The 18,248-nt window shown below is 45.0% G+C and overlaps 1 protein-coding gene across 2 annotated transcripts in view; it reads left to right on the top strand.

Moving 5' to 3' along the window:
- SARNP (SAP domain containing ribonucleoprotein) overlaps positions 1 to 18,248 on the top strand; it is a 179,355-nt gene that overhangs the window by 20,296 nt on the left and 140,811 nt on the right. For both annotated transcript variants that reach the window (XM_082247115.1, XM_082247114.1), the window contains exons 2-3: positions 12,823 to 12,922; positions 17,930 to 17,976. In XM_082247115.1, the coding sequence (XP_082103241.1) occupies positions 12,823 to 12,922; positions 17,930 to 17,976 (147 nt within the window). The remainder of the gene's footprint in view (positions 1 to 12,822; positions 12,923 to 17,929; positions 17,977 to 18,248) is intronic.

The raw sequence follows: 18,248 nt of genomic DNA, 5'->3' as shown, positions 1-18,248 counted from the left end.
GTTACCAGTGACATTTCTACAGTAATCAGTGCTATACATATGCACTGTTACTGTAAAAATACACTGGTAGTGAAGGGGTTAACTTTATTTGGGAGGGAGGGGCTGTGTGTGTCCCTAGGGGCATGCTTTATACTGTGATGGGCTGTGGCTTGAGCTGTAAGGACACTAATCAACGGATCTACATAGTAGATCTGTGTGATCAGTGTCTTTACACCGAGGAGAATGACAGGCAGCTTGTTTACACAAGCTGCCTGACTTTCTCCCTCTCCCCCACCGATCGCAGAGTGGCCGGCGGACATCGGGTCTGCCGGTCACACGCGCGGGGGGGTCCGTGACCGCGCCGCCGGCGGCACGCGCTCGCTCCCCAGACCCTCCCAGGCTAGTGACGTACCGATACGTCACTCTGCCTGTGAGGGGCTGACCGCCGCAGTATATAGTCGTGCGGCGGTCGGCAAGCGGTTAATATGTGAGGCTTCTGTCGTCTGTTCAAAAACTGCCTTTTGAACTTGTGTGCTGCGCTGTAAGATGGGTCCCATGGTCTCCTGGGACATGTAATGTGTAAGTGGCCACAGGCACAAAATCTCCTGTGCTTGAGTGGGCCCAGAAATATTAATAAGCTATAATTACACCTTAGACTGAAATAAAGTGTAGCGCAACATAAATCAACAAAACCATATAATCTAAGTCCCAAAAGGGGTTCCCCCATAATGTTAATGTGTCCACTCGTTCCAAAGAAAAATATTTCACAAGTTCAGTGGTTAATAACCTGATGAATAAGCAAAAGCATATAAAAACCCAGTGTTTTCATTCTTCATGAACAGGTGCAGCTCCTTCACCAGTCAAAATGAATGTTCACCTCAATACATTAAACAACTCACTCAGTCAACCGATTCCCAACCAGATAGCGCCTCCTGGCTTCCCAGTGACACAGTCCACTTGTCCGAGCAGCTCCTCTCCTTCAGTTCAAATACTCCCCAGACAGCTCACCGCTTAGCACAGTGCAGTCCCGGAGTGATGTCACAAGCTCGACTTACCCCCCCCCCCCCCCCCCAAAAAAAAATTTTTGGGACTTGTATTTGTTGTGTTGATTTTATGTTGCGCTAAACTGTATTTCAGTCTAAAATTTTGGTGTGAAAACACTGAGTAGTGTTTGGCCGAGCACTTTTGTGTGCACTGATTGTGTGTGTGTAATATATAGTAATTACATCCTTGCTTGCATGGATAAGTCTCATCTTGCTGCCCTCGTGAGACTGGGGGAGTGTGTTGTATCTAGTAAACCACAAAACAAAAAAGGGTGCACAAACCTAGTGCATTATTCTAGAACAACTTTATTGATAAGAAGTGGTAAGTATTATACTCTCAAAATGACGGTTGCATCATAGTTCACATATAACACAGCATCGTCCAGTGCATAGTACATCCAAACGTGACAGGAGGAAGTGTTGATCCAATAGGCTAACGCGTTTTGAAATAGAAAATAGCAGGCTGTCATTCCTGGAGTAGCCAGCGCACCAATGCATTATTCCTTGGTACTCTCTCAGTTGACTTAAGCCCCGTACACACGTACCGATCGGCGGCCGAATGATCAGCCGTCTTTTGTCCAGGGCTGTCGTGTCTGTTGAAAAGTGCAAAAGACTGCACACGAATTTTGTCGGCCAACAACAGCCGACTGCAGAAGTGATGTCATGTGATGGTTAACTTTCCTTGTCTTTTTTCTTTTCTGAGCATGCCCAGTCTTGCAAATCTGCTGTCTGTCGGCCGAAATCTGTACTGACTGGCGAACAATCGGCCGTTCTGTTGTCGGCGTACAAAAATTTTAATGCCGCAGGACAGATTCTTTTCGGCCGAAAATGCGCTGTCGGCTGTCGGAAGCATCATACTAACAAGCCTACAATCGGCCGATCGGTCAGCGGCCGAATATTTGCGGCCGACAATCGGTATGTGTGTACGGGGCTTTAGTCCGCTGGTTCCCAGCATTAGTCTTATTTTTGCTGTTGGCGTGCCATATCTCTGGGAGAGAAATGGGTATTAGGGAGAGAGGAGTCGCAAATACATTCATGAGGCAGGGAAGAACATGGACGCAGCCCTCCTTGCGATGTATCCTGTGGGGTTCAGTTAGTTCCGTGTGGCTCTGATTCCCTCAACTTAAATTACTTTTGACCAGTTTCTTGAGGCCTTAAAAAAAGCCTCTATTGCTTTAGTGGGGGCAGCTATACAACCAGCAATTGCAGCCATAGGAGTGTGCCAAAGACTTAAAGTGATTTGTAGTCTTTTATTAGAAAAAGAAAAAAAAAAAAAATAACAAACCTGTTGTACACTTACCTGCTCTGTGCAGTGGTTTTGCACAGAGCAGCCCAGATCCTCCTCTTCTCAGGTGCCTGGCTGGAGCTCCTGTTGAGTTCCCCCGCAGCAAGCAAGCAGCTTGCTATGAGGGCACCCAAGCTGAGCTGCAGCTCCGTGTATACATTCAGACACAGAGCTGCCATTTGTCCCCATTCCCCCCTCTCTCCTAATTGGCTAAGTGAGTTTGACAGCAGTGGGAGCCAATGGCACCACTGCTGTGTCTCAGCCAATCAGGAGAGAGAGTCCCGAACGGCTGAGGCACTCGTGGACATCGCCAGATAGAAAGGGGGCTCGGGTAAGTGTTAGCAGGGTTGCTGCACACAGAAGGCTTTTTATCTTAATGCATTAGGATAAAAAAACCTTCTGACTTTACAACTCCTTGAACATCTGGGCCCGTCACTTTACGAGTGAGCCTACTAGTGGAGATACCGAGTCAAGCAGATACTTGGAAGATTTATCATTTCCCCTTAGTTTCCCAGTGGGCAGCTTTTAATCACTTGCCCACTATGCATTTATACCCCTGTGCTCTCACATTTTGAATGACATGCAACACTGTACCCATGTGGCATTTTTTTTTTTTCCCACACAAATAAATATAACTTTCTTTTTGGTGGTATTTAATCCACCACTGGGTTTTTTATTTTTTGCACTATAAATAAAAAAAAAAAAAAAAAGACAATTTTGTTAAAATGCTTTTTTTTTTTTTTTTTTTTTTTATAAAATTTTGTAAGTTAAGTATTTTTTTTTTCATAAATTTTGACCAAAAGTTATACTGCTACATATCTTTGGTAAAAATAACGAATATCAGTGTATATTATATTTGGCCTTTGTGAAGGTTTGAGTCTACAAGCTATGGTGCCAATCACTGAAAATTGATCTCATCTGATGTACTGATTGCCTATCTCATTTCTTGAGACCCTAACAAGCCAGGACAGTAGTACAAATAATCCCCAAATTACCCTTTTTTTTTTTTTTTTTTGGAAAACCTACTTTCCAAGGTCTTTAATAAGAGGCATGGTGAGTTTTTTGAAGTTGTAATTTTTTTTCCCACAATTCTTTGCAAAATGTTTTTTTTTTTCCCACAAAATTATCATGTTAACAGGTTATCTCTCTCACATGGTATATGCATACTTGCAGCTACACCCAAAACACATTCTGCTTCTCCTCCTGAGTATGGCGATACCACTTGTGTAAGACTTTTTCCCAAGTCATCCTCCAGGACGGTCACATGAGAGATGGCTCCTCCTCCTACAGGAAACACAAGCACAGTTAGGTTTAAAAGGCCGCCTCCCAGGCTGCCCCACAGTTCTTGTGTTTCCTGTCCTGCTTACACAAGCATGGCTTCTAAAACATCCCCTGTTTGTTATTTTTCTTTCCCCTATCCTGGGCAGACGTCCTGGGATACCTCCTCCTTCCACCAGCCTGGGCCGATAAGATTATCAGGCAGGCAGGTACCAGTAATGGGGGCGAAGGAGGAGGACTTCCGAGGGGGAGGAGGGGGTTGCAAATACCCTCTTCTCTCTCTTCCTTATTGGGGCGGATACATGTTGGGAGACCTGAGGCCAGGTGCTCTCCAGGGAATCTGCCTCACCTGCTTACCTTGCTCCACGGGGACTGAGGAGAAGCCGACCTATGAGGGGACCATGCGGCCAGCCGGAGGCCGCACCTGAGCCGCACGCCATACCCTTCGGAGAGGTCTGTTCCACGCTGGGCTCCCGATGGAGTAACCAGCGTATACTGCAGCAGCCAGCGTCGCCGCTGTTGCGGCGGATATGACGCAACTAAAATGGCGCCGCCACCGGAAGTGGGGCGGCGGCCATTTTGGAAGTGGGCAAAAGCGCCGGAAATGGCGGGGAAAGCGCCAAACGAGTCCCTGGTGGGAAATTCGTTTTCAAAAGGCGCCAACCCGCACATACAGGCGGACTACTCGCAGGCAAGTCAAGTTGCTGCAGGATTCCTTCCCTCCAGGCGGTCCTAATGGCGGAGGACCAGTCCCTACTACCAGAGGCTGTTGCCTGTGGCCCCAGCCTGAGTATGGTAAGTGGAGGGAAGGGGAAGAGCAGGGGACAACTCCATCGCTCTCACGGGGCCCCGCCCCCCCCCAAAAAAAAGGGGGGGGGGGAAACCCGGGGGGGGGGGGGGAGTCGGTGGTAGTCCCCTCATAAGGGGGGTAAAGGGGGTAAGCACCCTTGAGGGACGGGCGATAATGGGGTTTTTGTCTCTCTCTGCTTTCCCCTTCTGCAGCTCAAACCCACAGAGGCTACAGAAACAGCGACTAAACCTAAGAAGAAGTACTGCCGCATCTGCGGAACAAAAATCCCAACGGATTCAAACAAACTATTATGCCCCAAGTGCATTAAGAAAGTTATTGGTGAAGAATCCAAGCCGCTAGGGAAAGATTTTCTTGATTTCAAGAAAGAAGTCTCATCCACGCTAAAAGCACTACAATCATCCATAGATGGGATGAGACAGGCGGACCAACCATCCACGTCAGGATACCGCACAAAAACGACAAGAGTTCAAACGGTCACTAGGGCAGTGGAAGAATCCTCAGATTCAGACTCCCAAGATGAGGAAGGAGAACTCCTAAGAGACAGCTCGGATTCAGAAGGGCATGACAGTGGGGTTCAAGAAAAAGTGACCAGACACCTATTCCCATCGGAAGAGACGGAGGAACTTCTAAAGGCAATATACGTAACAGAAGACCTACAAGAAAAGGAAGAAACAAGATCAGTAAGAGACCGACTATATAGAGGACTTCAGGTGCCGAAGACGCGTACCTTTCCAGTCCACCACTCCCTAGAAGGGATCATCAAGAAGGAATGGGAATGTCCTGAAAACAAACTTTTTTTCCCGAAGGCTTTGAAAAAGAGATTCCCCTTTGATGAAGCAGTTGAGGTTTGGGCCAAATGCCCAAAAATTGACGCACCCCTAGCCAAAGTATCAAAAAAGTCGGACCTGTCCTTCGAAGACATGGGCCACTTAAAAGACCCGATGGATAAGAAGATCGACGTGACGCTTCGGAGGGCTTATGAAGCAGGGGCAGCATCCTTTCAGCCTAGTATGGCCAATACCTGTGTGGCTAGGAATGTGTCATTCTGGCTCGAACAGCTTAGGGGACAGCTGGAAAAGGTCCCGGGGAGCGAAGAAGCTCAGGATTCCCTACTCTTTATAGAGAAGGGGGTGGCCTACATGGCAGACGCAGCAGCAGAAGGAGTACGAATCGCAGCCAGAACTACTGGCCTGGTAAACTCTGCAAGAAGAGCCCTCTGGCTTAAAACCTGGGAGGGGGATTATGCGTCTAGGAATAAACTGTGTGGTATCCCCTTCGACGGGAAGCTACTTTTTGGCCAGGAACTGGACAAGGTCCTGGAAAGGTCAGCAGACAAATCAAAAGGATTCCCCGCCAAGAAGGAAAAACAGAAAACGTTTTTTTCGTCGCCCAAGAGGCGACACACAACCCAAAGGGGGAAAACCCAATACCCAGAAGAAGTGGGTATACAATAAAGGCAGGGGTAGACCAAACAACCTCTTCCAGAACAACAGCAGCAATGTCGGCAAGCCTCAGTGACGCCAGAAGGCCGGTAGGGGGGAAACTGAGATTTTTCTTTCCCCAATGGGAAGAATTCTGCACCAACCATTTCATAGTGAATATCATCAAGGAAGGTTACAAGATAGAGTTTGTAACAAATCCTCCCCACAAATTTCGGGTAACCTCTCTACCAGGAACACCTCCGGCAAAGGAAGCCTGGGATATATCCATATCAAACCTACTACAGGAGGAGGTAATAAAGGAGATACCCTTAGCGCATCAAGGGGAAGGGTTTTTCTCCAGAGTCTTTCTAAGACAAAAACCTTCAGGCAAACATCGCCTAATCCTGAACCTCAAGGACCTCAAAATAAGAGTAAGGTACAGGAGGTTCAAGATGGAGTCCATCTTCTCAGTGAGGACGCTACTTCCCGAAGATGCGTTTTTGGTAACATTAGATCTCCAAGACGCTTACCTACATGTGCCCATACACATAAAACATCAAAAGTTTCTGAGGTTCGCAACCAAGTCGGGGTCAAGGGTGCGTCTTTTTCAGTTCCAGGCACTCCCATTCGGAATCTCCTCGGCACCAAGAATCTTTACCAAGATCATGGCAGAGGTGGTCCAGGTCCTCCGAGTAAAAGGAGTCCAGATTATTCCCTACTTGGACGATTTCCTGATATACGGCAAGTCAGAGGCAGAAGTGTTGGGAAGTCTCAGAACAACAGAGAACTTCCTAACATCTCTGGGGTGGGTGATCAACACCCAGAAATCAAACAGAGTCCCTTCACAAGAGACAGTGTTCCTGGGTTACCGAGTCAACACAGTAACACAAAAAATCCTGTTACCAGAGAACAAGATTGTGAAGCTTCAAGAAGCTACAAAACGCCTGATAGACCTACGCCAGATATCAAGAAGAGAAACTATGATGGTACTAGGCCTCATGTCATCAGCCATCCCTGCAGTGCAGTGGGCTCAATTCCACATGAGACCCCTACAGAGACATCTTCTGAGTCACTGGAATGGGAAGACCGCGGAGCTGGACGGTTTAATAAAGATCCCACCATTGATAAAGAAGTCGCTAACCTGGTGGCTAAAGGGAGACTTATTATCTCAAGGGAGACTCTGGATGCCGACAGTACAGATCAGGATAACGACGGACGCAAGCCTCTTCGGTTGGGGAGCCCACATAGGACACCAGGTAAGACAAGGAACCTGGTGCCACTCTGGGGAGGAAGTATCCTCAAACATGAGGGAACTGGCGGCCGTAAGAGAGGCACTGATAGGATTCCAACAAGAGACAAAAGGGAAACATGTCCAAATCCAGTCAGACAACATGACGACAGTCTCTTACATCAACCACCAAGGTGGTACACGCTCAAAGCCCCTGATGAGAATAGCGCAGGAAATCCTATCGGAAGCGGAAGCAAACCTCTTATCCATTTCGGCAGTGCATATAAAGGGATCAGAAAATGTACTGGCAGATCTACTGAGCAGAAAGCAACTGGACCCAGCAGAGTGGGAACTAGATCAACAGGTTTTCAATCTGATGGTACAAAAGTGGGGCACACCGGAGGTGGACCTGTTCGCCACATAAACAACAGAAAAGTAAGGTCATTCTTCTCCCTACACAAGGAAAGAGAAGCGCTGGGCATAGATGCCCTAGCATTTCCCTGGAACTTTCGCCTGGCATACGCATTTCCACCGATACAACTGATTCCGAGAACTATCAGGAAAATCCATCAAGAGGGGACGAGGGTAATACTGGTGGCACCCTTCTGGCCAAAACGAGCTTGGTTCTCCCCGCTGTGGAAAATGGCGGAGGAGGAACCCTGGATGTTACCAGCTCAGGAAGACCTTCTGGCTCAAAAAGGAGCGCATCACCCCTCCAGTCAGACGCTACAACTAGCGGCATGGATCCTGAACGGAGCATACTATTAAATAAAGGACTCTCTACAAGGGTCACGGAAGTACTGCTCCAGAGCAGGAAACCCGTAACCAGGAGGATCTACAACAAGATATGGAAGACGTACAGACTTAAGATGGAGCACAGCAACAAAAATTTAAAAGACATTAGCACAGTGCTAGAATTTTTCCTGGACGGAGCAGACAAGGGTCTGGCTGTAGGTACCCTTAAAGTACAGGCTGCAGCACTGTCTATTTTCCTGGAAAAACCTATAGGAGAGGATCCTTTAGTGAAGAGATTCTTCAAATCTATACAAAGGTCCAGGCCTAGCAAAAATCTTAGCTTAGCCCCTTGGGACCTAACATTAGTACTTCAGGCACTCACCAAAGCCCCTTTCGAACCATTGGAGGAATCTAACTTGAAGTATCTTACTCTGAAAGCGGCTTTTCTTGTGGCAATTACTTCAGCTAGAAGGGTGAGTGACCTACAGGCTCTATCCATGAAGGAACCATTCCTAAAGATTTTTCCGGACAAACTAATCTTGAGGACGGATCCTCTTTTCCTTCCGAAGGTATCATCAAATTTTCATCGGACGCAAGAGGTAGTCCTTCCGTCATTCTGTCAAAATCCAACCTCACCAGGTGAGGAAGTTTTTTCTACACTGGATGTCAAGAGGTGTATCTTGCACTACATAGAAGCTACCAGGGAAATCAGGAAATCAGCTAACTTATTTGTCCTTTTTGGAGGTACTCAGAAAGGTGAAGCAGCTTCTAAATCATCCATAGCCAGGTGGATCAGGATGGCCATCCACACCGCCTACACAGGACAAAATAAAAGTTTACCTGCCGGCATCAAAGCTCATTCCACCCGAGCTATATCAACATCTTGGGCAGAAAAGGCTGGGGCCTCAGCAGAACAAATCTGCAAGGCAGCCACTTGGGCTAGTGATTCGACATTTGTCAAACACTACAGGGTCGACCTGGTCTCCGCCCAGGATCTATCCTTCGGTCGCAAAGTGCTCCAGGCAGTAGTCCCACCCTAGGTATGCATCGTTGGGGTCTCATGTGACCGTCCTGGAGGATGACTTGGGAAAGAATAAGTTATTACCTGATAACTCCCTTTCCAGGAATCCTCCAGGACGGTGGACCCCCACCCTATTAATGTTTGGTATACTTAGAATTTATAGTTTGAGCTAGTCGCTTAAGCAGGCCAGTTCATCTTTTTACAACTGTGGGGCAGCCTGGGAGGCGGCCTTTTAAACCTAACTGTGCTTGTGTTTCCTGTAGGAGGAGGAGCCATCTCTCATGTGACCGTCCTGGAGGATTCCTGGAAAGGGAGTTATCAGGTAATAACTTATTCTTTCGCAGCCTGGCCACATACAGAGGCCCAACATGCAGGGAGCACCATTGGGTGTTCTAGGGACATAAATTCCACCTCTAACTTCCTGACTACTTATTGCACTGTTGTGGCACTGATGTGACATGGATGAGCACTGATGTGGCACAAATGAGGCATGGATAAGCACTGATGTGGCACTGAGCATGGATGAGCACTGATTTGGCATCAATGTGGCACGGATGAGCACTGTTGTGGCAGGAATAAGCCATGAATGGGCACCGATCAGCGCTGTGGGCACTTTATCAAGAGCTTGACAAAACAAAAAATAAATCGTTTCATGCCAATTCAAAGAAACATTTGAAGGTCCCATGCACACAGGGCGTTTTTTGTAGCTGCTTTTAGGAGCGTCAGACTTTTTTTTTTTTTTCTGTAGCTTAACTTCTTCCGGTCCGCGATATAGCCGAAGTACGACTGCAGCGCGGACTCGAATTTCCGGGAGGCCGTCTTTAAACGGCCTCCCAGAGACAGGCTCCCCGTGCGCTCCCGCGAGCGCGCATCGGGTAAAATCTGTGTCGGCCGTGTCCCTTGGACACAGCCAATCACAGATCGTGGTAAATGGCCAATCACAGCGGCCATTTACCACGTGATCGGCCCATGCAATGAGAGATGATCTCATATGTAAACATATGAGATCATCTCTCATCGCCAGCTCTCCTTCCTCACACAGAGACTGCAGTGTGAGGATGGAGGAGAGCCGATCAGCCGTTCGGGGACACAGAGGATCACCAGTGCCCTGATTACACAAGGTAAATAAAATGCACTAAGTGCCCACCATCAGTGCCCACAATCAGTGCCCATAGTGCTGCCAGTCAGTGCCCATCTAGGCACTGATTAGCACTGACTGGCAGCACTATGGGCACTGAGTGTGGGCACTGATGGTGCTGCTCATCAGTGCCACCTATCAGTGCTCATCAGTGCGGCGTATTAGTACCTCCTCATCAGTGCCCATAAGTGCCACCTCTTCAGTGCCAATCAGTGCCGCCTCATCAGCGCACATCAGTGAAGGAGAAAAATGTATTTATTTTCAAAATTTACTCGCAGAAAATAAACTTTTTTTTTTTTTTCAAAATTTTCTGTCTTTTTTTCTTTTCTTTTTTTTTGTAAGAAATAAAAAACCCAGGGATGATCAAATACCACCAAAAGAAAGCTCTATTTGTGTGGAAAAAATGATAAAAATTTCATATGGGTACAGTGTAGTATGACCATGCAATTGTCATTCAAAGTGTGAGAGCACTGAAAGCTGAAAATTGGCCTGGATAGGAAGGGGGTGAAAGTGCTCGGTAGGCAAGTGGTTAAAAACACCCCTCCATGTTATTCTATGGCCTCATGCACACACACAGGCTTTTAGGCACTATGTGAATGGGCATGGGGTACATTGTACCCCTACCCATTCACCCCATAAAAGGCAGTGTATGTAAATAATGACGAGACATTTTGAGAAGTCCTTTATTAAAAATCTTTCTCTGGTCTTTTCCCCTCTGGTCCTCCTCCGACAGACTTCAAAACCCTGTATTTTTCTATAGGCAACCCTTAAAAAGCCCCCTATAGATCATCAGTTTAGTGTTATGGAGGAGGTCTGGTGCTAGAATATTATTGCTCTCACACCGGCATGCGTGGTGATATGTAGCATGTATTGCTATCGTTGTTTTCACGCATAGGCGCCCTGGCGCATCCATTTAGGTTCGTACGTGAGTATAGGTGGGGAAGATTTTATGTACTTGGATGTAACTTTTTATTTATTTTTTTTGCAAAAAAAAAAAAAAAAAAAAGAATTCACTCTTCCATCACAAGGGACAAAAAGTCCCAGATGAGATGATTTTTAGGTGACAGGTTCTCTTTATGTTCAGGCTCCACTAAATGTTTTGAAATGCAGATCGCATAGACGTTGCTTTCTGGGTCGCAGCAAAAAGGGGTGGATGTATGTTCGCTCTTCTGTTTTCCCCCTCCACTCAGTGGCACTCGCAATGTCGGTCCCAGGCCTGCAGATGGGCAAGCGGAGCCTAGAAAACAAGGTGGGGCACACACCGGTATCGTGGGTGTGTGTGAGCAATCGGAGTGGCAGCCCCAAAGAACCCTCCCATGTTGAGGGCATGTGGCCTGGTATGGTTCGGGGGGGGGCTTAAATTTGCATGTCCCCCCTGTGCCTGTGTGGGTTTCCACCCACACTCCAAAGACATGGGGGTATGTTTATTGTCTCCTATCTAAATTTGCCCTAGAATATATATGAATGTGAGTTAGGGACCTTAGATTGTAAGCTCTTTGAGGGCAGGGTAAAGTCCCCTCCCTTTCCTGACCTGCTGGGCTGCATGCTTGGATGAGGGTCTGGTATGGGATTTGGGGGAGGATCTAACGCCATTTTTTTAATAATCCATTAATTCTTGTTTTTACATTCAGGTGTCAGCGGGGAAATTTGTTTCGCTTGATTGTGCCATCGGGAAGCTTCCTGATGACACATTATTCATGCAAAACGCGTTGAGGCATAGTGGTGCGACGCATGTCACTTCCTGCCCTTGGTACACACGCTGGCTTCTGGGGACGGAGCAGCGTGAAACCAGTGATACGAATTGCTGGATTTTACCTGCGTGTTGGCATGTTATACTGGGCGTTTTTATGTAAACTGAATAAATATGTTGCACAACGATGGCATTTTTCTTATTGCATGACTGAGTGAGAGGGGCGACCATATTAGTGGACTCGGGATCCCTGGTGGGATGGATGATCAAGCTTATAATTGATGGCAATCTGGTAAGAAATTTTATTTTGCGGGGAACAGCACGGAATTGGATACTAACCTATTTGAGAGTGGTACAGTAATCGCCACTTTCTTTGGATGGACTTTTTTTGTGACTTTATAATGGATTTGGGGACAAGTATGCAGTGGTGTTGGTGTATATTTGTGTCACAGCAACTGAAGTTATATTGGCGTTTGTGCAGCTATCCATACGCCTAACGTTTTGAGTGCCTGGCTTTGACGGGGTACCTGCTCCCCACTTCCGGGTAAAAGCGGCGATCTACGAGCTTTCCAGCACCTTCTCCTTCCCCCTGTTGCCTTCAGTGCAGAGTTTATCTTGTTTTGAACTAAAGGTAATGCACTAAAGCCTCATTCATTTCTGTGCCACTCTAGCCTAGAGAAACCATCTTGGATAATCTTCAGACTAACATTCTGCTAGTCTGTTAGAGGATATAATCTGTCTTTTAGCACAAAAAAAGTTACTTGTACTTTCTAACCTTTTTTTTACAGGGATTGTTTTACTCTTGAGTACTCTGCAGGAGAGAAGGGACCACTGACAATGGATATACTGTAGGAGCTTATGGCTCCCAGGCATTCAGACATTGAGCGCTCTATCCTCTCCCCTGCATCTGCCATTGGCTGACACCAAAGAATCATGTGACCGGTGCAAGGTGGAAATGGGCACCTAACGTAACCCCCGCAATGGAGGGGGGTTTACTGTATATACATCTTACACAGGTTAATCAACACAAGTGTTAGGAGGGGAGAGGGACTGTTACCTAGAATTTCTACTTTACGAAACTGCACTAGAAAACATCAGACATTGATATTTGGCTGTATGGTAAAATATATTGTTAAATATAATACTGAGGTTTTTCCAATTTCTTTTTGTTGTGTTTTTTTTCTTTTCTGCAGCTGGCAGAGCTCAAACAGGAATGCGTGGCCCGAGGTTTGGACGTGAAGGGGAATAAGAGTGACCTGATCAGCAGGCTTCAAACATATCTAGAGGAACACGGTTGGAAAAGCTCAAATTCTGTTAATTTATATTGATGTTAATATTCTCATCTCAAATGATTTGGTTGCAAATGTTTTTTGTATTTTAAGTGAATTGCCCAGAATAAAATGGGGGTACTTTGACTGTTGTAGAATTGCATCATTTTGCAGGCCTGATTTATTTAAATACAATTCTTTGGGGATATTTCAAAAGAAATCTACCTCTTGTGTTCCTCTGCATACCTTTTATTCTTTCTATCTCATGGAATTATATATTTAAATTCAATTTGATGAAGATTTTATGTGAAAGATATGGCCATCGAGTACAGAACTGTAAGTTTTTAGACCTCAATGTTCGGTTTTGATGTCTTAAGGCCTGTGCAATTTTTTTAATTGTTTAGTTGCCTGGTATTTATTAACTTTATGCAGTTGTGTTTTTTTGGTGTGGTGTTTTTAAAAAAAAAAAAAAAACCTGTTCTTGTTTAGAGTATGACAAGTTACTTTTCAGGAAGTGAGCTTTTACATTGATTATGACAGCAATGTTAGCAAAACTTATGGATTCCCTTGCATCTTTGGAAGACGTGCTTTGCTATTTGAAGCACGATCTGTGTTCTGATCACATGTCAGATAGCAATAGACAGCCAGTGAGAAGGTAATGTATCCCCTCCTCCCTGCCTGTTTTACCCCTAAATGCAAGACAACTGCCTGCATTGCACCCACATTCACTAACTCTTACCACAGCAGTGAAGCATAGCACCCTGGCAAGTGTACAATTCCGATCCTTAGCAAAAGTGGGAGCGGTTGAGGGCTGGTAAAAAAGAAAAAGTGGCTCCACCTTGGGGTTTTACCACCCTGCAATTGTAAGTGTATACAAACTCTTAGGGAATCTTTATTGGATTTTCCATTTCTTTCTACTTATGCCATAGAAACCTAAGGTGACCCTTTACTTGGCAGTGTGTAAATAGAAATGTGCTTAATTTAGACACTTTTATGAGACGTTTTGTTAATCATTGTAATAAAGCGGTAGTAAACGCATTAAAAAAAAAAATAAGCATTGGGCAGTTAAAGTCATAATGTGCTAGTCTGCACTGCGGCACGCTGTTACTGTTGAAGGCGCTTCCATTTTCACCCAATCTTCCAGGTTCCCGGGATATGCTGTCTATGGCACAGCTCTGATCTAACGGCATGAGTAATGCCGTTGCTTCAGAGCGCATGAGCTGGTGACATCACTGGCTGAATCTAAAGTAAATCTCTCCTAAACAGTGCATGCGTAGGATATATTTACTGTACCTATAGGTAAGCCTTATTATAGGCTTACCTATAGGTAAAAATCATACTCACTCCAAAAAAAAATAAATATTCTGTGGTCATTGGAAGTACAGGGAAAAGTTTTCATTTAGACTGACACATTGATGATGTGTTAAAGGACAACTAAAGCAAAACAAAGCAATATATTGCAGCTTCCTTAGTTGTGTGTTTTTCCTCCTCCTCCTCCTCCTCCTCTTCCTCCCTCCCTTCCTCCCTCCCTTCCTCCCTCCTCCTTCTCGATTTTGGCCTAACCGGACCACAACACTTTTACCCAGCTCTCCTCTGAATCGTTCAGATGTTCTTTAACAAACTTCAGATGGACCTATGCATGTGCTTTCTTGAGTAGGGAGTAGGACCTCGTGGGTGCTGCAGGATTTCAGTCCTTCACGGGGTAGTGTGTTACCACTAGTTTTCTTGGTGACTATTGTCCCAGCTGCCTTGAGATCATTGGCAAGATTCTCCTGTGTAATTCTGGGCTGATTCCTCACCGTTCTCATGATCATTAAAACTCCATGAGGTGAGATCTTGCATGGAGACCCAGGCCGAGGGAGATTGACAGTTATTTTGTGTTTCTTCCATTTGTAAATCGCATCAACTGTTGTAACCCTCTCATCAAGCTGCTTGGCGATGGTCTTGTAGTCTATTCCAGCCTTGTGTAGGTCTACAATCCTGTCCCTGACATCCTTGGGACAGCTCTTTGGTCTTGGCCTTGGTGGAGAGATTGGAATCTGATTTGCTTCTGTGGACAGGTGTCCCTTATACAGATAGCAAGCTAAGATTAGGAGCACTCCCTTTTAGTCCCGGTTCACATTTGTGCGATGCGGGAACGCTGCGAATATGCAGAGTGATTCCCGCATCGCATCCGCACCCCTGGCAGTTCAGTTTACACTGCCATATGCGATACGCAGGGGTTGTCAATTAAAAGTTAACGACACCCCAGTTGCGATTGCATATCGCAGTGCGATCTGCAAGTTCGCAAAGAATCGGATCGCACAAGTGTGAACCACTATGCGATCTGATTCTGCTGCGAATAAAAAAAAAAAAAAAAAAAAAAAAAGGGTCAGGTGCGAGTTTAGTGCAGATGCGGTGCGAATTCAGCCATACAAAGTGTATGGCTGAAATTTGCACTGCACATGAGATTGTATGTAATTTAGGAGCAGTGCGCTCCGAATTACATGCGATCTCCGTGATGGCACTAATGTGAACCAGGGGCTTAAGAGTGCTCCTAATCTCAGTTCGTTATCTGTATAGAAGACACCTGGGAGCCAGAAATCTTGCTGATTAAAGCCCCGTACACACAATCAGATTATCGAACGATCTGTCATCGGTTTTTTGTGGCATGCTAGTCTTGATGTGGAAAGTGAAGAGGTTACTTTCATACGAATTTTCCCGTACGACAGAATTCTACTTCAGAATGATGTCATGTGTTGGATTGTTTTGTATGTGTTCTTTTGTCTCTGAGCATGCCTAGTCTTGCTCTTAAGATTTTTTCCGTCAAACTGTACTACTGAGACGAAAATCGGACGTTGTGTTGACGGGACGATAAAAATTTTTATAGCCTGCACATCAGGATTTTTTTGGCCGAAAAGTCTGAGTCGGCTGTCGAAAGCACCATACTAACAATCCCTTCAGATTTTCTTATCGTGTGTACGGCCTTTAGAGGGGATCAAATACTTATTTCACTCATTAAAATGCAAATCAATTTATAACCTTTTTGAAATGTGTTTTTCTGGATATTTTTTTTTTTTTTTTGGTTCTGTCTCTCACTGTTAAAGAGGTTGTAAACTCGTATCAATTTTTTTTTTTTTCTTACACCCTGCAAAAGAAAGACATAATGAGCTAGTATGCATCACATATTAGCTCATTATGCAATACTTACCTCAGAACGAGCCCCCGCCGTGCCGCTCACTCACCTCTATGACGGGCGACATGTCTAGTCGCCCGTCTTCCGGGATCGCGGCATCCGGCCATCTGATTGGCCGGAGCCGCGGTGACGTCACTCCCGCGCACGCGCGCGGGAGCCGACAGTCACGGCACGGGGCTCTGAAGGAACGGCACGATCGGCCGTTCCTTCAGAGCGCATGCGCCAGTGACGTCACTGGCGACATGTAAGGTAAATATCTCCTAAACGGTACATGTTTAGGAGATATTTACAGTACCTATAGGGAAGCCTTATCATAGGCTTGCCTATAGGTACAAGTTGTAGAGGAGGGTTTACTTCCTCTTTAAAATAAACCTACCATTAAAATTCTAGACTGATCATTTCTTTGTCAGTGAGCAAACGTACACAAATCAGCAGGGAATGAAATACTTTTTCCCTCACTGTACAGCTAAAGTGCAGTAACTTGCAGGAAATAAACACATTCTTTTAGCATACCTGACTACATTAAACTAAAAACGAGTTGCTTTCGGTTGCTGCCGTTTGCATATCAGCATTGCTGTTTGCATTTCATTATAGAGTAAGCTCAATAACATGGTTTGATATTGGTTGGTAGCATATATTAATGATTTTGTATCATTTGTTTTAGCCTTCTCTGATCACAGAAGCTACTTTTTCCTTTCTATCTATTTGAAATTCTACTGTAGGTGTATAATGGGAAATATATTCACACGTGGTTGTGGAATGTTTTTGCTGACAGTAATTCTGCACTTTTATGCATGCAAGGGAAACCAATAGGCACCCTTTAATGCTGCCCCCCCCCTTCTACTCCATTCAGTCACAAGACTTAGAGCTTACATAGGGTTGAAGACTCTCTCCCTGAATCCCCCCCCCGTATCACTGCATAGTGGGACTGAGTGGCCAGACCTGTTGTATGGGAGAAAGGGGAGTGACTGGAAATATGAAATATAGGTTTGATATTCAGAGCAGTTCAGGAACATAGGAAAGGTGGCCGCTTCAGGGGCCAGCAATAATGTAAACATGTCACTTCGCCCTGCAGTAACAAAGCATTTGTATATTGGTATATTTTTAGACCTTTAAAGCTAGGTTTTGCTTCAGGCTCACTATTTGATCTAGCACAGCACCTTCTTGAAATGACATCTATTTATAGAAAACCTACCCAAGTAACAATAGAGGCTGACAATGCTTAAAGTATAACTATAGGCATAATGTTGTGTGTTTTGTTTTTTTTTGTTTTTTTTTGGTTTTTTTTTTAGTTTTGAACAGTAGAGTTGGGTTATTTAGAACACCTATTAGTTTTTTTTTTTTTTCTGTCTGTGCCCCCATTGGGGAGATTCAACCAAATTTTTTTTCCAGTTTACCATTTACTGAAAGTAAATGACAAATTTTGGGTTGTCCTCAAAGGGAATCGAGTGGAAACTTTTGAATGGGGACACTAGTTCTGGTGACCTGAAAGGCCACAAGGGGTTCCCTTAATTTTTTTTTAAGGTGTTTTCTCTAACTTCCAGTTTTTTTTCTATGGGACAGGAAGATAAAGGAAATCTTCCCATTTTTTTCTTGAATTGCAAGCACTGGTGTGAACTGTGCCATTGGAAACCATATAACCTACTTTCCATGCATCTTTGGTGAAGAAGAAAAACTCACTGGATTGCATGTGGTGTGACCTGGCCCTTATAAGTTATAACCTTCCTTTACTCTATCCAAAAGGAAAATGTTGCCTGTAGTTCTACTTGAACACTTAAAAAATGCTGGCTTTCATTCTGCATTTAAAATGAACGTAGTCTTAAAATGTAACGTTTCGTTTCCTTGTTTACCCAACAGTTGAAGAAGAGGCCAATGAAGAAGATGTTCTAGGTGATGAAACCGAGGTAACGCCATTTTTAACCACCTGCTGTCTGGGGATGTTTTGACATTTTTCGTATACAGCACATGTTAAAATTGACTTTTCCTAGCAAAAAAAAAATAATAATTACTTGGAATTCCCAAACATGGTATATTTTCTGAAAGCAGGGGCCCTGGAGAATAGAATGGTGGTTGTTGTAACTTATGTTGCACAATTTTTGCACAGCCATTTATCAAACCTTATACAAAACGCATTTTAAATAAATTTTAGTGCACACAAGCACAAATACCTCCTTTT

Source organism: Pelophylax lessonae, assembly GCF_965119305.1.
Source record: "Pelophylax lessonae genome assembly, chromosome: 2".
NCBI lineage: Eukaryota > Metazoa > Chordata > Amphibia > Anura > Ranidae > Pelophylax > Pelophylax lessonae.
Note: the sequence above shows the minus strand (reverse complement) of the source record. Positions and strands in the feature narration are given on the sequence as shown.